A 24,163-nucleotide genomic window follows, 5' to 3' on the forward strand; every position below is an offset into this window, starting at 1 on the left:
AAGAGTACAAGAATAGAGCTGTAATGCTCATCTCCTTGACTTACTTATTTTATGACTATCCCCTCTGGCAGCCACCAGTTTGTAATCTGTATTTAAGAGTCTGTTTTGTTCATTTGTTTTTTAGATTCTCTATATAAGTGAAATCATGTGGTATCTGTCTTTGTCTACCTAAGTTTTCACATCTTTTCATATTTCCACACTAGCAGGACCTCTTATAGCTGATAGGCTCTACTCTTCTTTGAACTCTGTGTAGAAGTACTTTTTGAATATTTGTCCTGAGTTCACTTAGGTTAGATACCTTCATTCTGGAATTCTAAGCTATCTGTAATTCTTTAATCATTTTATCACTAGCATTTATTATGCTAACTTTGTGTTAAAAGAGCCAGCCTTTAATTGTGTTCTTTAGTTGTGTTATTTAAATACAGTGACTGAAACCTTACAGATAAGAGTTGATGCAGAATGGCTCTTTCATTGAGTGCTGACCATTCTGCCTGAAATCTAACACTTAAAACAGTTGCCAGAGTACCTGTGCAATAAATGTTTATTTGAATTGATTAAAAAAAAAAAAAAGACTGCAGGCATAGTTCACTTAATAGTTGCCTTTATAGTAATTAGAGTTGTTTGATCATAAAGGTAGTGTTTTAACCACTGAAGCAGAAGTTGCTGGGTAACATCTGAGCCAGAATTTGGCTCTTAAGTGGGGTAGTAACACTAACATTTGCAAAGGGAAAAAAAAGAGCACAGATAAAATACAGAATAAAGAAAAGCAATAGAAAGAATTTTTTTAAAAATCCACATTTGCTTCATTAGTAAAAAGTCTTTTTTTTTTTTTTTTAAACTTCTCAAGGCAGCTGTTTTGAACAACTGTTCTACCAAAATTGATGTTTCCAGAGAGCCAGCCCAACAATGGGGAGGAGGTCACATAAGTGCACTGTCCGGGATCCCACTGCAGCAAGTTAGTAGATTCCTAGCTGTCAGCCATCCAAGAGCCTGAGCTCTCGTGGTAAAACAGTTACAGAAGATTGTGTACTAGGAGTGCAGAGTAGATAGCTGGCTAACCAACCATGAATGCCTTTTCTAATCTCAAAGCCTGAAGTCTTTGATAGATATTAATTTGAAACATTATTAAAGTTTTTAATTTAAGTTTTAAACATTATTTTGGAGTCCATTTTTAATCACCATTGTGTTAATGTGAAGTTAGGCTAAGAATAACCTACCTAAAAACTCTCATTCTTTCTGACCATCTTAATGGACTCTCTTCTTCCACAAAGAAAGACAGAAACCAAGTTTGCTGTCTAGCCAAAGGAAGGCAGAGGTTGTTGGTTTTTTATGGATAAAGGTAATAAATCTTATGATGGAAGACATAAAGGGAACAAGGGGGAATTAAAATACACAAAACAAATCACAGCATACTGATTTCCCAGAGTAGCTACTTGGGGTAAATAACAATAAATTATTGATGATAATATTCTAACACTGTTCTGATTGAAGAGATTATAAACCTAATTAAAATTTATTTCCCAATATATGTTGGTTTCCCTAGGACTTTTACTAAACCCCATTACTCAGTGACCATTCACAGGCATTGGCTTTAGTTCACAGCTACCTTAGTAGATACTAGGTGGGAGGGCATATGTGCAAATGATAATCTGACTCACTGGTAGAATTTATATGAAATTGACCCTGCCATGGTTAATGTCACTTTGTCAAAGCAAAATGTTGAATTTTCATTAAATAAAATCAGTGCATCACAATATTTGTGAGTCCCTTTTCCAAAACAATGAATTCATTATGAAGATGACTAAGATGCATGTCATGAAGCTAATACTCTTGCATTAGCCCACTGAGTCACACACCCCTGAGGTTCTTAGTCATCTTGATCATGACCTGGCTGGCTCTTACAGTTACAGGAGAATATTTCCATCATTGTCTTCTGTCTTACTGTTCACTGTTCTATTTTTACAACATTAGGTTTCTTTTAAAATTCAGAAGTAAGATTGCATGTACATACTGCCTATAGATAAATAGATAGTAATATATTATATATATAGATATATATCTATATATATAATCTATATAGATAAATAGATTGTAATCTTTAATTGTATGAAGTTGATCCTTGCACCCAAGTCAGCTCTTTTGGAAAGTACCTTAAAATCTGAAAATGCAGTATTCAAACTGGATGTCTTTGAATGTCTGCTAGAAACTAATTTATGCTTTTTGTAGTAGTCTGGATATGATTTTTTAAAGCAGATCATTACTTGTTAAAGAAGCTCAGACTGATCTGGTTTTTATGTAACCCAGCCTTGTATACTAAATTTTCTCTTAAAGTTTAAGAATCCAAACAGTAGCTAATATACAACAGAGTTCCACATGAACCACAAGGGAGAAATAACCTTTGAGAAAGAGAAGAGACTATAAAACACATCTATAAACACAGGGTCTTCTAATAGGCACATATTGACCCCTTGTGTTAAATAACACACTGCTTAAAGAAAGCCATGGAGTAACATGAAAGAGATTCTAATCATGATATCTAATTCTGCAAGAATAAATCACTGAAAATACTTTTAAATGCCTTAAGTGCAATAAAGGAAAAATAAGTAACCATTAGGACATTTTGATGTTTTGATCTAAATGAGATTTAAAGAATCAGCTTCCCAGTTAATCTATCATTTTCTCCCAAAAGTGACTAAATCTTGTTAAGTAATCATATTGCCAGTAAATTTACTTAGGTAACCCTTTGCAAAACATTTTTTGGTTCTGTAAAATGATTTACCCTTTCCACTCTTGTATATAGAAGTTCTTTTATGTTGCGGTGCCTGGGTGGCTCAGTTGACCAAGTGTCTGCTTTTGGCTCAGGTCATGATCTCAGGGTCCTGGGATTGAGCCCCACGTCTGGCTCCCTGCTCAGTTGGGAGCCTGCTTGTCCCTCTGACTCCACCCTTCTCCCTGCTCACACTGTCTCTCTTGCTCACTCACTCCCTCTCTCTCTAATGAATTTTTTTTAAGTTTTTTAATGGAATTACACCGCAAGTATAACAAAATATAAAAATGGAAAATTTCCTTTGTAAAACTATAGCTATTTCATCACTGAAAGTTCACTTAAAAATGTTTAATCTTAGGGGTGTCTGGATTGAACGTCTCATCTGAGGGTCTCAGTCATTTAAGTGTCTAACTCTTCATTTTGGCTCAGATCTTGATCCCAGAGGTGTGAGTTCAAACCCCCCATTGGGGCTCATGGAGCCTACGTTTTAAAAAAAAAATTAATCTTAAATTTCAAGTAATTAACCAGTTTTGATGCTCCAGTAAAAATATGTCTCCTATCTCACATTCAAGGCCAACAATTTAGTAACATAAAACTGTTAACATAGTTATATAATTATTTTATCAAACATTTCACATTTTGTTTTTAAGATTTTCTTTATTTATTTGACAGACAGAGGTCACAAGTAGGCAGAGAGGCAGGCAGAGAGAGAGGAAGGGAAGCAGACTCCCTGCTGATCAGAGAGCCAGATGTGGGGCTCGATCCCAGGACCCTGGGATCATGACCTGGGCCGAAGGCAGAGGCTTTAACCCACTGAGCCACCCAGGTGCCCCAAACATTTCACATTTTAGAGCTTTACTGTTTTTATATTTTCCCTACATTTTGAGATATTTAACATGAGGAAACGTAAAAATTGACAACATTTGAGAGAGTTTAGCTTTCCTTATTTCCCTTACTATTTTCCAAAGAGAAAATCCCTTTGGAAAATTCCTGAAAATTCCACTCAGCAATGACTCCAGATTTTTCTCAACAAATGTTTTCCTATAAGACCAATGTCAGAAAGCTGAAATTTAATATACAGTTATTTGAGGATTCAAAGTATAATTTTTCAGAGTAAAATAAGCCTCTTCCCTTTGTTACCCACACATTAATAGAATACAATAGACTTTTTAAAACAGTAAGACAAATGTTGAGTATGGGACACTTTTAGACAGATATAAAAATGATAGCTTGCTTTTATTGGAGTTCTTATTCTTTGTAGTCACAGTGCTAAGAGCTTTAAATGTGTTCTTTTTTAATCCTCACAACTCTTTGATCTAAGCAGTGGTAATTAGGAAACTGGGATTTGGAGAGGTTAAATTACTTGCTTAAAGTTACATATCTAGTCATTGGCAGTGCCAGGATTCACTTCGTATCTGGCCAACTCCAGAGCCTGTGCTCTTAACCACCATATTATACAATGTTATAGACAGTATAATACAAAAAGCAGTGAGGAATGTAATAATGTACCAATACAGTGGCTAATTATAGATATTCAGGACTCTAGGGCTTTAGGTATGGGAAAGAGAGCTGCATATCAACACTAACTGCCGATGACTTTCCTTTTGGCAACTCTGATCAAACAGGGCACTGCTGTGATTATTTAGCCCGAACTAGCTCCTACTTCCCTATTTCTATTAATAGTGCCCCAATTTTTCTGTCACCTCAGTTTTAACTCTTGAAGTCAGCTTTGAATCACTCTCTTCTTTATCTCCCACATCCACTTAGGACACCCTGAGGATTCGACTCTCCCAGTTTCTTCCATGTTCTCCCTTGTCAATACTGCTAATTAGTTTGTCTCCCTCCTCTGGTCTTTCCAAGTTTGAATCAAGCTAATGCCTGGCTTGCCAGATTAGTCCTTCTAAAATGCAGCTCAGATAATGTCATTTCTCTGTCTTATAGTTATCATTGCTATCATCCTTCTTTGGTCCAGAAATCAGAAAAATAAAAAAGTGGTTTTGGAGAAGACAGGTTATGGTTTGTTAATACCTTTAAAAATTAACTTTGTTGATACTTAAGCTAAATAATATTCTTTAAATGGATACTGCCATCTGGACCATGAAACAGAACCTGTGGTGGACAGGAACTAAAGAAACAGATAAACTAGATAATGTCTGAGAAACCTGCCTAGGCCATGCTTAATGAATTTTATTCATTCATTCAAAAACAAAGTCTTAAATGCTAGTTGAGTAAGCACTTCCATGCTAGTTGAGTAAGACCCTTATCCACTGATAAGTCACTGATAGCAACTCAGTTGTTTTTATCTTTTTCATTTTTCTAAAATTTTATTTATGTATTTTAAAGAGAGAGTGCAAGCGGGGGAGGGGGGGAGGAGCAGAGGGAGAGGGACAAGCTTGACTCCATACTGAGCAAGAAGCTTGACATGGGACTCTATACCACAACCCCTGAGATCATGACCTGAGCCAAAACCAAGAGTGAGATGCTAAAGTGACTCAGTTGTTTTTAACTGAGTTACTGAACCATAACAAGGGAGACAAGTAGAATAGTTAAGAAAGAAGAAATAGATGAATAAACATGTATTAAATTAAAGATAAGGGAGGAAAAGTTAAATTGCAATGTGAAACATATCTAGAACTCTTAAAGGAATTACAATGGAAAGAAATTACTTATGCATTTATATTTTAAAGTACTAAAAAAGAGAGTAAAAAGGTAGCCTGTGCACTAAGAGAAAGTACTTGCAAACCATATAATTGATAAGGTATTAATAACCAAAATACATAAGGAAGTCCTATAACTCAATAGCAAAAAAACTTAATAACCCAGTTTTAAAAACAGGCAAAGTGCCTGGGTAGCTCAGTCAGTTAAGCATTTGATTCTTGATCTCAGCTCAGATCTTGACCTCAGGATATGAATTCAAGCCCTGCATTGAGCTCCATGCCCAACATAGAGCCTACTTAAAAATAAAATAAAATAAATAAAAATGGGCAAAGGACTTGAGTAAACATTTCTCCAAAGCAAACAGAGATGGCCAACAGGTATTTGAAAAGATGCTCAAAATCACTAATCATCAGGGAAATGCAAATGAAAACCACAGTGACCTCACAGCTGTAAGAATGGCCATTAGAAAACACACACATACACAAAGAAAATAACAAGGACATAGAGAAATTGAAATCTTTGTGCACTGTTGTTAGGAATGCAAAATAGTGCAGCCACTGTGGAAGACAGCATGGTGGTTCCTCAAAAAATTAAAAATAAAACTACCATATGATCCAGCAATCCCACTTCTGGGGTGTATATCCAAAAGAATTGAAATTGAGATCTCAAAGAGATATTCCCCCACCTTTTTTTCATTGCAGCATTATTCACAGTAGTGAAGAGGTGGAAGGAACCTAAATATCCATTGATGGATGAATGGATAAAGAAAATGTGCCATGTACATACAATAGAATGTTATTCAGCCCTAAAAAAAGAAGAAAATTGTGTTATATGATAAAAGATGGATTATCTTTGATGATAATTGTGCTAAATTAAATAAACCAGTTACAGAAGGACAAATACCACAGGATTTCACTCACAGAAGGTATCTGAAGTAGTCAGGCTCCTCAAAGCACAGAGTAGAATGGTGTATGCTAGGCCCTGGAGGGAAGGGAAAATGAGTTGCTGTTCAATGGGTGAAGTTGCAGGCCTACAAGATGAAAAAGCTCTAGATATCTGTACAACATTGTGCTTATCTGATGATCTTGTATGCTGATTTGCTGTAGAATATTTTCTTTGGTGAAGAAGCAGTTTTTATTGGGTTGTTTCTTGTTACTGAGTTCTGAGATTTTGTCATATAGTTTGGTTACAAGTTCTTTATCAGATATATGCTTTGCAAATATTTTTTCCTATATTATGGCTTGTATTTTAATTCCCTTAATAGTATCTTTTGAAGAACCGAAGTTTTTAGAAATCCAATTTTTGAATTTTTGCCTTGTTGGATCATTCCTTTGGTGTTGTGTCTAAGATTTTTTTGACTAACCGAAGGTCACAAATATCTTCTATATATTTTTCCAGAAGTTTTACAGTTTCAGATTTACATTTAGGTCTATGATCGATTTTAATTTTTATGATATGTATGAAAGTAGTTTTGGGGGGTTTTGTTGGGGTTTTTTTTTTTAATACACTTATCCACTTTTTCCAACACCATTTGTTGTAAAGTCAACAAAAATCTTACATATTAACCTATATAGTTCTCGTTTCTGGTGTTCTTCATTTCTTTGTGTTAATTCATATTTTCTACATTTTTATTCTGCCTGGAGTTTTGTTTTGTTTTGTTTTGTTTTACTTTTTTTTTTTTTGTATTGTGGATCTGCTGGTGATTAATTTTTTCAGTTCTTAAATGTCTAAAAAAGTCTTTATTTCACCATTACTTTTGAAAGATAAATTTAAACTTTAACTGGGTTTATAATTTTAGGTTGACAGGTGTTTTTCTTTCCGCTAATATAAAGCTGTAGGTACACTGTCTTTTCAGTTCCATTGTTTCTGACAAGAAATCTGCTGTCATCTTTATCTTTGTTCCTCTGTACTTCATATCCATTTTTTTTTTAAATCTGTAGCCGCTTTTAAGATTTTCTATTTATCTCTGGTTTTGAACAGTTTGGTTAAGATGTGCCTTGGTTGGTTTTCTTCATATTTCTTGTACTTGGGGCTCATTGAGCTCCTTGGATCTGTGAATTTATAGTTTCTGTCAAATTTAAGAAATTTTATAGCTATTATTTTTTAAGATTTTTTATTTATTTGTTTGACAAAGAGAGAAGGAACACAAGCAGGGGGAGCAGCAGGCAGAGGGAGAGGGAAAAGCGGGCTCCCCACAGAGTAGGGAGCCTGACATGGGGCTCTGTCCCAGGACCCTGAGATCATGACCTGAGCTAAGCATATGTGAGGTTTTCTTTCCTGGCTACTGGTAATAGGCACTATTCAGGCCTTCCTCCTTCTAATCATCTTGGATAGGTCATCTCCTGGTCTTGCACAGCTTGTTTACATACATGTGCCAATCAGTACTCTACTTTCCACAGATCTTAAGATTTATTTCTGTTCAGTGTTCATCTTCTCAGACTCTGTCCTTTGAACAGTTGCTGCCTTAGTCTCCCTGGATTCTCAGTTCCATCTCCTCAATTCAGGGAGTCTTCCAGAATCTGCTGGGTTTTCCCTCCTAAATTATGGCCTGAAAAATCTCTGAAGGCAGTAAATGGGCATAGGATATGCCTGTTGTTTTCCTCTCTTGGGGATCATTATTTTTCATTGCTTATGTCTAATTTCTTGAAAACCATTGTTTTATATACTTAGTCTAGAGGTTTGTTTGTTTGGGGAATCTCTTAGGTAGGAGGGTCCTTGTTATTCCATCTTGGACAAAAGTAGAAATTCATGTCATATTTTTAAAAAGAAAATTACACATAAGTAGAACAGAGCATAAACCCATCTCTCATTAGAAAATGACTGGCTTAAGGGCACCTTGGGTGCTCAGTCAGTTAAGTGTCTGACTCTTGATTTCAACTCAGGTCATGATCTCAGAGTCATGAGATCAAGCCCTGTGTGGGGTTCCACACCGAGTATGGAACCCGCTTAAGATTCTCTCTCTCTCTCCATCTGCCCCTCTCCTCCTGCTTGCGTGCTCTCTCTCTCTCTCTCTCTCTCTCTCAAAAAAAAAAAAAAATAGAATTAAACTTGTGTTCTCTGTGAACTAAACTACATATTGTACATATAATGATGAAAAATTAAATATGGTCATTTGTTGCACAAGAATAAATCTCACATGTAGGATTAGCAAGACCTCAGTTACTAAATGGATTCGTGTGGATCCAGCCTTTTCAGTAACTTTTCTAAAAGAAAACAAGAACTGTCTTTAGAAATATTTATCCTGTCCTCTGTGGACACTAGCTCTAAGACACCATTTTCTTCCTTTCCCTATCTTCCTGTAGCAATAGTATTCTTTGATTGTTGGTACTTAGGTAACATCTAGGCCTTGCTTGTGATATGCACAGAGCTTGGAAAATAACATTTTTTTCTATCTTGTTATTTAATGGCCCACTTGTTTCTGACAGTTGCCTTTATATAGGAATGTATCCCTGAAAGGTGCCAAACAAATGAATTCATTTCTTTTTATTATTACAGTAAGAGCAGTGATTTTTCAAAGACCTGAATTTGCATCCTTTAACTGTCTTCCTTGAGCTTTCCTGCTCTACCAAAGTGAAGTGTGTAGTACTATATTTCCCTGTAGCTGGGGAAGAAAAATCCATATTAACTGTTTCCATTCATGAATACATTTATGAAATGTTATTGAATATACCTACCCTATGACAAGAACTGTGGTAGTTAGTAAGTTAATTAAGTTAATAACTTAATAGGTTAGATGACTGTGGTAGGGCAATTTGATGACATGTGAGGGTAGAGTGTAGAGGTTGACGTGATCATGATAGATAGATGGATGGATAGATAGATTGATTTGGTAGCTGTATACAAAAGGAACAAGAACCTATTTAAGTACATAGTAAAAGCAAGAGATGTTGAGAACCTAAACTATATGGCTGCCTTTCATTGAGGATTAAGGGTCTGGGATAAGAACTTTAATATACATTTTCTCAGCCTAAGGCAGTAGATACTTCTAGTACCCCAATTTACAGATGATAAAATTGAGACTTAGAATGATCAGTAGCTCCCCCAAGGTTATACCACTAGTAGCAGTGGAGTAGGAAAGAAAAAAGGAATTATATCTTAGAGATAGTCCTCACGAATAATTTTTTTAAAGATTTACTCACTTATTTTAGAGAGAGAGAGAATGAGCAGGGGGAGGTACAGACGGAGAGGGAGAGAATCTCAGGCAGACTCCCTGCTGAGCATGGAGTCTGACATGGGACTCCATCTCACGACTCTGAGATCATGACCTGAGCAGGCACCCCTTTTCTCAAGAATTATTAATAGGACTTGTGACAGATTAGATACAAATATTAAGGAAAAAGAAATCCTGATTTCTGTCTGGAAAGACCAGGCAGATTGGTGATATTACATTAACTGAGATAATAAATGGAAGAGAAAGAATAGATTAAGGTGAGTGAGTCAGTAACTTTACTTTTAAACAAGTTTGAGGTTTTTATTGGAAATCTAAGCAGATAACTCTTGAGTTGGAGATACTGTATAGGAGTTTGATAATGAGGAATACAAATACAAACCATCACCACTTAGATAGTTGTGAATGCTGTTAGTCTATTCCTTTGAGATTATCCAGGGAGCTCATGAAGAAGAAAAAAATGAAGTTTAGAACCAAGTATTGGCAGTATCTTAGGGATGGGCAGAAGAGGAGGAATCATTAAAGACACATCAGGAGGAAAGGATAAAAAAAGAACTAGAAGAAAGTGTTACCATGTGAAGCCCAAGAAGGGAATGTATTTCCAAAAGTGGGGGTTAGTTAAAAGTGTTAAATACTGAGGCGTGGTTAAAAAGCATAAAGACTGGGGAGGAAAAAAAAAAAGAAGCATAAAGACTGGAAAAAGAAATCATCACACTTAACCATTAGAAAGTTTGTAGTGACTTTAAGCAAATAGTTTGAGCAGCTATGCTGTTGAATAATACAGGAGGAGGCCAGGCTAGAGTGCATGATGGCTGCGGAAGTGAAGAGAGCAAGCAGGGCTCTTTCAAAATGTTGGGTAGGGAAAAGAAGGGAGATAAGTCAGAAGCCTCAGAGGGACGAGAGCTTGAAGAGACTCATTATGTTCTCAATATCCCTTTTGCTAAGTTTTGTTTTAAATAAGTGTATGTGGGAGGAGGGTGATTACAGTTACTCTGGATTCTTTTTGGCTTGATGATGTCGCTAGTGCGACACGTAAGCACCAGACACTGTCCTAGGCCCATCACATCTTTTAACTCATCTAATCTTCAGGTGTCTTTGTTATCCCTATTTTTAAAATGAGGAAGACGAGATATTCTGAACCTTAGTAATTATCCTGAGGCCACCCCACCAGTAAGTAACAGAGACAGGATACAAACTAAGGGATCCTGGCTCTGAGTCCATAGTTTTCCTACTCTGCTGTGTTTCCTTATTGACCCCAAAAGTGATTCCACTTTATTAACAGGTTTTTTTTTTCTTTTTTTAAACAGAAATTTTCTGGAATGAACATTTCTCAGACTGTTATCTTTAGATTGTCTTTTAAGACCTGCTTCAAATTGCTGTACATTCTTCAGAAACTCATTTCCGGGTATAGAAATAGCTGCCTACTGTAGTCCTCTCCAGAGCAGCAGGAATAAACAACAGACCCTAAAGAGATTTTATTCCTGTAAACGGGAGAGTGAACCTTCTAGAAACTCAGTAGACAAATCAACTCCTGCCCTGGTTTAAACATTTCTTAAGAAAAAAATAAGTGTGTTTTTTGACAGAGGTTTGGTGCTGATGTGATATCAGGCTGTGTCTGCAGCACGTGTGTTTTTTCTCTGCTTTGGCATGCACTCCATGAGCCCTGAGAATGAGCCTGAAATTATCTTTTGTTCTGAGCAATAGAGGTACTTCCAGGCTAGACTTTACAGTCATTGTAGAAGAATGTGAGGAAACACATCTCTGCTCCTGTTTGCACCAGACCTTGGCTGTATTACACACACCCTTTCTTCTGCCAGTCCTGTGACTGACTGCTTTCAAGATGATTCATGATTGTTTTCCATGAGTAAATATGCTTTAGTCTAAATCCACTTAGAGCTGCTTTGCCTCCACTTCCCCTTCCCCTTTTTTCCCCTTACTGCAGCTGTTTATATTTGCATTTGGGCAGGCTGATCTCTTAGCCTTAATGCACGTTAGTGTTGTTTTTTAATGTTTATGCTTTGCCTTAGTTAAAGAAAGGTCTGTTTTCTCCGTAAGCCTAGGTATATAATTACACTTATTGATGGTCTCACAGAGGCTGTTTCCTAGAGAGAACTCATTCGTCTGCTCCAAGCTTCATTTACATTGAAGAGATGCCCACACCGATCTGAGTCTGGAGTGGTTATTAAATCCTTTTTAAAACTACTTTCCTTAAGCTTATCTTATTTGTGTGCCCTATTGAAATGTGATTTTTTTCCATGGTGGGTTTTTTTTCCCCTCTAACATTTTATTAGGAAATTTTTCAGATATACCAGAAAGGAAAGAATCAAACAGTTAACACTTACATACCCACCACTTGGACTATATCATGAACATTTGCTGTTTTGTTTTATCACCTGTTTATCCATCTGTCCATCTCTTTACCCACCCATCATTTTTTTATGAATTTTGAAGTAAATTACAGGTTTCTGTATTTTTTTTAAAAAAAGAAAGATTTATTTTTTAAAAAAGAAAGATTTATTTATTTATTTAAGAGAGAGGGAGAGAGAGCTTGCCCTCAAGTCAGGGTGGAGGCAGAGAGAGAGCATCTTTAAGCAGACTCCCCTCTGAGCGCGGAGCCTGATGTGAGGCTCAATCTCGTAACCCACAAGATCAAGACCTGAGCCAGAAACCAAGAGTCCGATGCTTAACCAACTGAGCCACACAGACACCCCAGTATACTTTATCAGAAAGCTTTGAGACAGGTGGGATTGTCTTTGCTGAGCTGAGACTGCCAACTCTTGAGTGCCAGGGGTAAGAAAGCCACATCTGCTCCTAAATGGTGGATTAACTCATCTTTTTTCCCTTAGCTCAGCTGTAGTTGAAGTAGTAATTTCTCATGGATTATTTCAGTGTTTCTGCCTTAGAAAATCTCTCGGAAGCCAGCTGATATCCCAAACAAACATTTATTTAGGAATATGAACTCCACAGAGAACATCCATTACCTCCCATGTCCCACAATACAGGCCAAAGTGCTTTCTTGTTCCTATGCCCTAAATTTATTGTTGGTACATAGGAAGCAGGGCTTTCTTTTATCATACTGAGCTGACAAAAGCCTTAGGTTCTGAAGTACAGAAATTGTTTCTAGGCTGTTCTTGGCGTCTACAGTTGTTTTACCATATGGTACTAGGCTAATTTTGTCTGTTCTTCCCTTGAGGCTTTTGTGAATTGATTACATTTTTAGAAAATTTTTTAAATAACTTTTTAAAATGTCAGAGCTTTCTCAGTAGAATAAAATATGATGGGAGATGACGTCAACATGAGAACAAGTTCAGAAATTTTTCTCAAAAACTTAAGCATTTAAATTGAGTCTATACTTAATTCCATATTATAAATTAGGATTGGTCATATTCACGAAAGCCCCTTTGATACAAAATGTAAAGTAACCTTGGACCTGAAGAAATAAGTCAGTTAGTGTAGAAATCATATGAGAGTTTCTGTAGCTCTTACCTCTATGGAAAGGTCATTTCTGGCCAAGCATGCAGTTCCTAAAGGGAAACACAAGAGAAGTGAAGGAGGAAGACCATGTAGCCCATCAGCTAAGCCTAATCAGTCCTGGTCATCAGTGGGATCATTCATGTCACTTTCAGATTTGAAAGTCACGTCCTATAGAACAGTTGCAACATAATATAGTAGGGGTGGAAACCTGGATTTTTGAGTCGGAGTTAGGTTTTGTTTCTAGTTCTGAAACCGGCTATGTAACTTTAGGTCTCACTAGGCCTCATTAGACTCATCACAAGCCAACTGATCTATTTTCTCCTTCCTCCCGAGGAGTCCTATCACTGCTCATCCTGATCTCATTATGTCTGTCTGGGTACCCACCAAACAAACTCAGGTACCCAGCAAGCCCCAGGTGGATAGCAGTCACCTACTATCAAGTGACATGGAAAATGGTAGAGTAAGGAGCTCCAAGAATCAGTCCTATCACTGAAGCAGCCATTAGGCAAGTCTGACAGAATCAACTTTTTCAGAATTCTGGAATTGCTAAGTGAAAATTTTAAAAAGGAGATTATAAAACAGTATGATCCCATTTTGGGTTTTTAGATTAAGTATTTATGGTACAGAAAAAAATTCAGAGTATATGTGAGTAGTGTTTCTCTCTGGCTACTGGGAGTACAATTATTATCTTGTTTATCTACTTTTCCTAAGTTTTCTATAGTGAATATGTATTACTTCTCTAAAAAATAGCAAAAAGGAAAATAGAACAGTTTGGCAGTTTCTCAAAAAGTTAAACATAGAGTTTCCAGATGACTCAGCAATACCACTCCTAGATATATACCCAAGATAACTGAAAACATATGTACACAAAAACTTGTACATGAATGTTTATACCAGTGTAATTCATAATAGCCAAAAAGTGGGAACGAATCAGATGTTTATCAGATAAATTGATAAACAAAATGTGATATATCCATATAATGGAATACTACTCAACTATAAAAAGAGTGAAGTGCTGATACATGCTTCAATATGAATGAACCTTAAAAACGTGCTAAATGAGCCAGACACAAAAGACCACATATTACCTGATAGCATTTATCATGTATGTCCAGAATAGGTAAATCTGTAAAGATGGAAAGTCTTGTTATCAATGTCTAGAGGAAGGGGAACTGAGGAGTAACAACTAATGGGTGTACAGTTTTCTCTGGGGGATGATAAAAATGTTCAGGAATTGGAATAGTGATGGTTGCACTACTTCGTGAATATATAGTTGAGCCTCAACCAACATAGATTTGAACTGTGCTGGTTGACTCATATGTGGATTTTTTACAGACTACCTTACAGGTATTTTCTCTTACGATTTTCTTGCTAACATTTTCTTTTCTCTAGCTTCCTGTATTGTAAGAATATAGTGTATAGCATGTATGACATACAAAATATGCGTTAGTTGACTACCACTAAGGGTTTCAGTCAGATAGGCTATTAGTAAAGTTTTGGGGGAGTCAGGTGTTACACACGGATTTTCAACTCCATGAGGCATCACCTCCTCCATTTCCCGTGTAGTTCAGGGGTCACATGTACTGAAAACCCCTGAACTGTATACTTTAAAGGGGTGAATTTAATGATCTGTAAAGTATAACTCAATAAAGTAATGTTTAAGAAAGGTAAAATAGAGTATGAGCTACAAGCCAGTAGCATTAAAAAGAATATATTTAGCAATTTATAGTCAAATTTTTCACTGAATTCTGTAATTATGATTATGGATTTTTTAAATTTTTATTTTAAGTCCAGTTAACATATAGTGTTATATTAGCCTATTGTTATAGATTTTATTATTTTATGTTTTTAGTTAGGGATTTTAGAAAAGTAAGTTTTGTTAAAGAAACAAGAATCAGGAAATTATAAGCAAATATATAGCTGAATCTCCACAGCCTTTTTTTTTCTTTTTAGTGAAAATTTGGAACATTTAAAAATTGTTAGAGGAAATTATTTTCTTCTCACTTTAGAGTTTGGCTTTACATTTTTAATTATTTGCACTGTTTTTGGAGTTGTTGCCATTTTTTTAATGCTCAGTTATTCTAGTAGCTTTCAGAGAGTTTTTAATGAGTATGTACATGATGCTTGCTTATGAGTAGATTTTCTCAAGCTGCCATCTCTAGATTCCATTTAATGATATATAGGTGGCTTAAGTATGTTCTAGAATAACATAAGCAATAAAAATAGATTCATTTCCCTCTTTCTCCTGTCCTCATTCCCTTCCCTTGGGCTTTATCCTCCAAAATATAAAAATGGGCTTAGAATATAATACCTTATTATTCATTAATTATTTCAGTAAGCATTTATTGAGTACCTGCTTTTTGTCAAAGTACTGTGCTACGGTGTTAAAGGTACGAACATAAAATACCTGCTTCCTGGAGCACCTAGCTGGCTAAGTCCGTAGAGCATGTGACTCTTGATTTCGGGGTTATGAGTTCAAGCCCCACACTGGGCGTAGAGCTTACTGAAAATGACAGCAGCAACAACCTGGTTCCAGACAGATAAAATGATACATCTTAGGGCTACTATCTGAATAGTTAGGAAGGCATTTAACCCAGGTAAGAGAGGTTATAGACAAGACTTCTTTCCACCATCAATAAAATTAAAAGGTTAATCTTTGAAAGCAGGTCACATCTATTATGCATTATTAGAAAGCTACTGAAAATAGAGCCTATGCTTGGCTCTTAGCACATGCCACAACTTCAGAAGCACAGAAATGAGAAAAGCAGTACCAGGTCTCCATGGTATATATAAGCCAAAACTTTTTGTTGGTTTGTTTTGTTTTGTTTTGTTTTGTTTTGATTGGCATGAATACAAGCAGTAGAGGAGCAAAGACCTAAGGTCACAGTTTCATTTCTGCTTCCTTGACTGCTTAACATGTTGAAGACTTTTTAAACTAGCAGAGCTTTTAGAGGTAAAGAGCTGATGCTGTAAGACATCTGGATGCTCTGCCATAGCCTGGACTCTCCCCCAGGAGCTCCCACCCCGTATCTCCCCACAATCCAACAGCTAAAAGGTTATCGCCAGGCAGAGAAGGAAGCCTGGACGCTGCTTCTGTAATACTTCGGCGTCCATTCTGAGTGCTGGTGCTGGGCCCTCCCCACTATTTAATAATTTTGAATATCACCCTGTCTTTCTGACTGTTCGGTAAATCATTGGCATTTTAATTGTGTTTGTTTTGTACCAACTAGAGTATCAAATGACCCTAGTTCACCTGCTGCTGCTCGTCTGCATAGAAGCGAAGTTGAGTTGTATTATTTGCTGAATAACCCAGGATGCCATTGTACTGGAACTGATAGTCTCCTAAACCAAGCGGCTCTGCTTCTGTATTTCTTTCAATGATGACAGTTTGGCCTAAGTTGTGTGTTCTCTTATTGTTCCTTCCAGTTCACTTTGCACCTTATAGGCCTCCAGATATCTCCCTGAAGCCTCTGCTCTTTGAAGTGCCCAGCATCACTACAGAGTCAGTGTTTGTTGGCCGGGATTGGGTTTTCCACGAAATAGATGCTCAACTTCAAAGCTCAAATGCCAGCGTCAACCAAGGAGTAGTGATTGTGGGAAACATTGGGTTCGGCAAAACTGCCATCATCTCCCGACTGGTGGCCCTCAGCTGCCATGGAACACGGATGAGACAGATTGCCTCAGACAGCCCACATGCCTCCCCCAAACGTACGTATTTCTTTTTAAAGAACTCCCTGCTTCGTTGCTGAAAGTTTCTGACGTATTAAGCCTTACACCCTTTTATTTTCTGATCTGCAAAACCTGACTTGCTCAAGAGGACCATTAATTCAGAGTTGAGAGAAAGAACGTAATGCTCGGTTTATATTTAACCCACATATCTAGCAGTCCCCTAAGTGTGACTGAGAAAACCTTTCTCTGGGAATAAATTTATGACTCTTCCCTTCTGGCATTCTGGCTAGCCTGTCCTTTGGACACCGACTCCAGCCTTGCCTGTAAGAGCTGCTCACACCTATCACCGTCAGCTGCTGCTCTGCCGGGACCCAGGTCTTTGCATTCCGAGCGGGCACAGTCTGTCTGCAGCCTCCGTTTCCTTGCTCTTGATGTCAGTACTGCGCTGCTTGGGCTTGAACTTCATTGTGTCCTTGAAGGATTTCTCCTGCTTCCTTGTGAAAAGATGCTGAGATCTCATGTATATTCGCACTTCTTTCATCACAGAGAGGGCACAGTTCAACGATCACCACCAGGATCTTGTTTATTTTTAAAATACTCATGTGGTCCTTAGTACCAGGCACTCTCTAAGATCTTAACCAATATTAATTCACCCAATCCTCTTATCAACTCAGTAAGGTAGTTCTGTTATCTTCATGTCACAGAGCAGTGATCTGAGGCTCAAAGAGGTTAAGTAGACCTCAAAAGTTTCAAAGCCAATAAATAGTGAAACAAGAATTTGAGCCTAAGCAGTCTGTGTCAGAGCCCAGTTTCTTATCTGCTTTGCTATCCTGCCTCTCCTTATTGGAGGAACTCATCTGCAGAAAGGAAATAAATAGATGTTCTTCCTATATAACCTGTATGTATAACCAGTCTACCTGGTTTTTATTAGTTATAAGAGAATAAAACCAGAAACTATTGCTCTGCTATTCCAAATCAATAATCTAGCTCACCACAAATTTTCAGACAGCAGCCAGGAGAAATGGTTTGAGATCATAGTAGTTACAGAGTCTAGCGCATGCTGGAAACTTAATAGGAACTCACTTTACATCTTCCAGACATTCTGGTTTCCTAATGAAATTAATTAGCAGGCCCTTTCATTCAGTAGGCAGATTACCTCTGGCTAACTTAATGGATATCTCACATGGAGAAGAACTAGTGTCTACAGAGAAAACTCATTGAATTAAGAGTCCCTGTTTACCAGGGTATGATAAAAATTGGTATGGAAGAATTCCTTTCTCACAAGCAGTAGCATGCTTTATTTCTCTAGGAAGCTTTTCTTAGGTAGATTGGCATTGTGTCATGGGAGCCAAGAGCCCAGAGTTTGAGCCCAACACTCAAGTGACTACACATACTTTGTAACTTGAGAATTCTAATTGAGTCTTTTAAACCTGTTTTCTCATCTGTAAAATGAGGAAGTGATCTTTAAGATTTGTTCCTGTGTTAAAATTCTGTGATTCTAAAAACATATCTTCTTGAAAAGTAGTTGAAATTAACTTTCCAACCTATTCCAGTATTTTCCTTTGAATACTTAAATATCACACCAGACTACATCTTATCTGAGTAATCCAAGAGGTTAACTCTTTGAGTGTGTTAGGAAGAAAACCAGATAGCTAATAGTCTCTCTGACTCCTCGGTGTGTGAGTGTTGCAGATAACAGAATGGTAGGATCCTGTAGAACAGAATAAATCCCAAGGGCAAAAGAGCTGCTTTCTGAGAAGGGTACCTGGGAGAACAAGGATTAACAGAACATAGCCCATGTGCTCCCCAAAGCAGAGCTTCTTTAGATGTGGTTCATTAAGTTATTCTCTGACATCCATTGCCTTTTATCTGCAGAGATACTCTAAAAATAGCAGGATGCTGCCATTCTTGAGATAAATGTCCATATGTTGTGACTGTAGATTTGCCCTGATAGTTAATTTTCAAAACTTGAAGATGGTATCAGAGGAGATAGAATATATGTTATATATTTATCAGAATCACACAGAACCAGCAGTTGCCTTGTACAAAATAACTTCTGTTGTAATCTGCCCAAGTCCAAACTACATCCTACCTCTGCCGCCTTCCCAGAGCCACTAGCCTTTAAGAAGGTCAAGAAAAAAAAAAAAAAAAGAAGGGTCAAGAATAAGTGACTGATAAAGTGTGCGAGCTATTTTTTCACATTAATCTGTTATTATGTAAGCTGGCGCTGGGAGCTTTACTGGCAACAGCGGAATTTCTTTCATTAATGAATGAGAATGATGTCTGTATGGAGAAATGGCTTAATTTTTCCACAGAGTTTAATTTACATCAAGCTTGAATAGGTTTATTTGAATTCCCGATGGCTTTCCTAACCCCCCATCAGTGATACCAATGATAGAGTTGTAGAAATAACGAAAACACGGTAGAAAATCGTTGGAGCTCCCAGCTCCCATCTCTGCATCATCTGCCTCCTTCCTTCTGCCCCTGCCTCCTCCACGCTGCACAGCATCGCTGTGAAAGATGGGAGCCGCTCGGCCTGCAGCCCTGCACTGCTCGCTCTGTCCTTCCCCCACAGACACTCAGCCCCCAGCCCGCCCCCTCCTTGTCATTTTCCTGGGAAGGTACAGAAAAACTGTCAAGGCAGGCACTAGCCTGTCATCCTGCTTTCCACCCACACCCCTTCCCAAACCTGACTCCCCCGTCAGTCTCCACCACCACCCTCATCACCCACCCCACTCCCCAGCACAGACACACAAAGCACAAAAACATTTTGTAAAAATAGAGCCGTTGTGTAATTTAGGCTCTATTACATTAACTACAAGTATACTCAGTACAGTAGTTAGGGAAGCTCTAATACAAGACTTTCCCATCACTAAAAGTCTCAGTGTAGGTATTGTTTGGATTTGACATTTGCCAACAGCTGCCGGGCCCCCAGCGTGCTGTTAAGTAAGTGACCCCTACCCTCCATGGTCTGTTCACTTCGGAAACAATGACTGTTTTGCCTGTTTCCTGTGCTCATTGGCTGCCTACCTCTGAACTTATTCTCCTGTTCTCTGAGTACCAGGCAGAGAGTAAAGCCACTCCTGACAAAAAGGAAAGCATCTCCCAAAAGCAGTAGGTAGAAGACAGGGTATTCAGGCCACAGGGTAATCGCCCACAAAATCAAATACCGGATAAAGGGGAATGGGGTCGGGAGGAGTGAACAACAGAAATGATACAGTGACAGGCACAGAGCTTTACCTCAGTTCACACATTTTCAGTCTTTTTCCACTGCTGCCTCCCACTCCTGTCCTACAGTTATTCTGAGCTCAGCTCCAGTGACCAGAGATTTTACTCTCCCAACTGGGTGGAAGAAGTCTTAATTCAGTCCTGCTGGTGGGGAGTTAAATGAGGACTGCATTCCCCTATTCCTCCTCCTTTTCCATGGCTAGTAACCATCAACAGTCTCCTGATCTGGGTACCCATTTTTATACTGTGAACTGTATCCAAATAAATATATAGTCTATAATTCCTAATAGGAGATAAGACATTTTCTAAATAACATGAACAAGTGAGATTTTTTAAAAACAGCTTTATTAAGCCACAATTCACATACCACACAATTCACCCATTTAAATTGTTCAACTCAGTGCTTTTTGGTATATTCACAGAATTGTACAGCAATCAGCATCATCGAATCATCGAATATCAGAACATTCTTGTCTCCCCCTAAAAGAAATGCCTATTAGTGGTCAATCTCCATTCTCCCCCTAACTCCCTGCCTTCACCTCTATATAACCACCAGTTTACTTTTTGTCTATGTGGATTTCTCTACTCTGAATTTCATGTAGAGAGAATCATACAGTAGATGGCCTTTTGTAACTAACTGGCTTCTTCGAGTGAGCGTAATATTCCATTGTATAGATATTCCATATTCCATATTTTAACTGTTCGTCAGTTGGTGGACATTTGGTTGTTTTCACTTTTGTGTTGTTATGAATCTTGCTTCTTTCAACACTTGTGTACAAGTTTTTCTGTGGACCTAAGTTTTTATTTCTCTTGGAGTAGAATTGCTGGATCATAGAACAAATGGAATTTAACCAGTCTTCCTTTAACTCGGGGTTTTATGAATATCTCATGCAAACATCTCATCTTTTTAATCCAGATGTGGATGCCAACAGAGAGCTGCCACTCACACAGCCACCTTCAGCCCACTCATCCATCCCCAGTGGAAGCTGCCCAGGAACCCCAGAGATGCGCAGGCGGCAGGAGGAGGCTATGCGGAGACTAGCTTCACAGGTACAATAGGGTTTTCAGGGTGCGGGTGTCCCAGTTCCATTTTGACCTCAAGGGGCAAAGGTAGGGGGACCTTTGGGAAAGTGGACAGAAATGTGTACAGCTGTACCATGAGACCATGGAGAAGAGTTTCTCTTTCTATGCTGTCCCTAGAAAAATATGTTGTCATTATAGAATGAAAGCCTTATTGTTTGAAAGGCCCTCAGAAATAACCAGAGTCCCATAATGAATAGATAAGGAAGTTGAGACTCAAAGAAGTTATAGGATTTAGGGACTCAAAGAAGTTATATGATTTACCCAAATCACAGTATAAGCACTCAGTAGTTTATTTTCATTCCTATTTCAAAACTCTTCCTGCTATACTATGCCGTTCATAATATTTTTTTATATGTTTGGGTTTTAAACTTCTATTTTTTATCTAAGTAATGTCTGCTTGATTTTCAAAAATCAGTTAATGCTCAAAGACTTACAATAAAAACCAGCAATTCTTTTCCCCTCCTTACCCCAAAGGTAACCACTTTCAACCCCTGAGACCGTTCTTCTGATCTTTACCTCCACTGTTTCTAAATAATATTCTTATACTGCTGTAATTTTTTCATCTGTTTTATGCGTTATCTCTTGCTGCTTCTTATGGATGATGAGAATTTTAGATCTTTAACTTTCCTTCCTCCCTCAATCATCTCTGTACCATTACATCATGATTTTTGTCTGAATCCACCTTATAGTATTTTCAGTATTAGTACTGTGCACATATGTTTCATTGTGGAACCAAGGGTAACATTTCCTTCTTGAGCAATTTTGCTTTTCCTAGGGTTATGAAATGCCTCTTTTTAAATTTTGCTTATTCTTGGCAGGGGACACCTGGCTGGCTCGGTTGGTAGAGCGTGGGACCATGTGACTCTTGATCTCAGGGGTGTGACTTCAAGCCCCATGTTGGGTGTGTAGCTTATTTTACAAAAATTTAAAAATAAAGTAAAATTTGCTTTCTTTTTCAAATCTATAGCTATAATCCATAATCCTTAATAACTTTGTAAAATGCCTCTCTCAGTATAATTTTCCACATCAGTTACATTTCCCCTGAGAGCTTAGAGCCTTCCATCAAACTCAGCCTGGACCTAGGATGCTCTTAAGGCTTACCTCCTAGCTCTTATCCTGGAAATTCCCATTACTTTTCTTCTGTGTTTGATCCCATGTCATCATCTTCTTTCTTGATTTTATTTCTCATTTTGGTGGAGCACATCCGCCAGTAGCCACTGCACTATGAAATAGTGCATGGGAGGTAAGTTTTTAAAATTTAATGTTTCTAAAAACATCATTATTCCATTCTCATACATTACTGTTTATTTGACATAATGTAATTCTAGGTTAAAAATTATTTCCCGTCAGAATTTTGAAGACATTGCTCCATTGACTTGAGCTTCTAATAATTTTGTTATTTTTTTTAAGCAGTAGCCTTTTTCTTTTTTAAAAATTTGTTTATTTATTTATTTGACAGAAAGGGACATTACAAGTAGGCAGAGAGGCAGGCAGAGAGAGGGGGAATCAGGCTCCCTGCTAAGCAGAGAGCCCCATGCGGGGCTAGATCCCAGGACCCTGAGACCATGACCTAAGCCAAAGGGAGAGGCTTAACCTACTGAGCCACCCAGGAGCCCCAATAATTTTGTTATGAAATGATATTTTTATTCCTAATTCTTTTTTTTATTAAAGATATTTATTTATTTATTAGAGACAGCAAGCAAGCATAAGTAGGGGGAGTAGCAGGCAAAAGGAGAAACAGATTCCCTGCTGAGCAAGGAGCCCGATGCTAGACTCAATCCCAGGACTCTGAGACCATGACCTGAGCCACAGGCAGAAACTTTAGTGACTGAGCCACCCAGGTGTCCCTTATACTTTATACCATTTTTTTCTCTCCAAAAACTTTTAGGATCTTATTTTTTATCACCATTGTTCTTGGGCCTTTTTTCCATTTATTCTGTTGGTACCTCATAAGCCCTGGAGATGTTCTTTGATTCTGGGAAGTGTTTTTGTACTACTTGTTGATAATTTTATCACACCATCTGCTCTGTTTTCTCTTTCTACAACTCTTTTTAATCAAAAATTATATTCCTTGGGGGCGCCTGAGTGGCTCAGTGGGTTAATCCTCTGCCTTTGGCTCAGGTCCTGATCCCAGGGTCCTGGGATCGAGCCCCAAATCAGGCTCTCTGCTCAGCGGGGAGCCTACTTCCCCCCCTCTCTCTGCCTGCCTACTTGTGATCTTTCTCTCTCTGTGTGTCAAATAAATAAATAAAAAATCTTAAAAAAAATTATATTCCTTAATCTGATACTCAAGTTTTCTTAAGCTTTCTTTCCTGTATTCTACTTTTATTTTTCTATTTTGTTTTTTGGTTTAAGAGATTTTCACAACACTACCTTCTAATCCTTCCACAAGGATTGGCTATCATAGTTTTAATTTCCAATAACTCTTTCTTTGACCCTAGTTGTTCCCTTCTTTTTCACAGCATTCTGTTCTTGTTTTATAGATGCAGTATTTTCTCTTATCTCTTCCTTAGTACTTAAGCACTAGAAAACTGATGGGAAGCTTATGTGTATAGAGAGCTAACTATACAGCAGTAAGACAGCCCACCAGCCTTTATTGGAAACACCCAAAAGTCAGTGTTCATAGAATTTTTTCCTTGTGCTATTCTTCTTTAGCAAAAATTCCACCAATCTCTTTCCTGGAGGAATACATCCTGGGTATATATCTACAGTTGGCAAGAGAAGAGTCAGAGTTTCACCATTCAGTATGCAGACTTACTTAAGTCCCTACATCATTTTTATTCCTACCCTTGACCCTTACCTTTTCTATGTCTACCAGCCCTAAGTCTATTTGCCCTGGTTTTGCTTCTCTAATGAATATAATTCTCTTTCCTGTGGCTGTTGGGGAAGGTAGTCACCTGGCTGAGCAAGGTAGGTGTGGCTATCTGGAGATCTAACTGCCCCTTATATACACTTCAAATAATTTCTGTATTTTCAGTTCCTTTCCTCACCCTCATCTTCCACAGTACCTGGTGCTTCTAACTCCTGTGCTTTTTTGAGGTTTTACAGATAATCTGGCCTAGTCCTGTTGTCATTACCTCCAGCAAGCATTTGTTTCACCTTCTTCTATCTGTTGA

At 37.8% G+C, this 24,163-nt stretch overlaps 1 protein-coding gene across 6 annotated transcripts in view; it reads left to right on the plus strand.

The window, feature by feature from the left end:
* TANC2 (tetratricopeptide repeat, ankyrin repeat and coiled-coil containing 2) overlaps window positions 1-24,163 on the plus strand; it is a 364,817-nt gene that overhangs the window by 250,773 nt on the left and 89,881 nt on the right. For all 6 annotated transcript variants that reach the window (XM_004749221.3, XM_004749222.3, XM_004749224.3 and 3 more), the window contains 2 exons: window positions 16,494-16,775; window positions 20,881-21,014. In XM_004749221.3, coding sequence (XP_004749278.1) covers window positions 16,494-16,775; window positions 20,881-21,014 — 416 coding nt within the window. The remainder of the gene's footprint in view (window positions 1-16,493; window positions 16,776-20,880; window positions 21,015-24,163) is intronic.

The sequence above is a fragment of the Mustela putorius genome, unplaced genomic scaffold (genome assembly GCF_011764305.1).
Source record: "Mustela putorius furo isolate JIRA1106 unplaced genomic scaffold, ASM1176430v1.1 tig00000487_pilon_pilon_pilon, whole genome shotgun sequence".
In the NCBI taxonomy this organism is placed as follows: domain Eukaryota; kingdom Metazoa; phylum Chordata; class Mammalia; order Carnivora; family Mustelidae; genus Mustela; species Mustela putorius.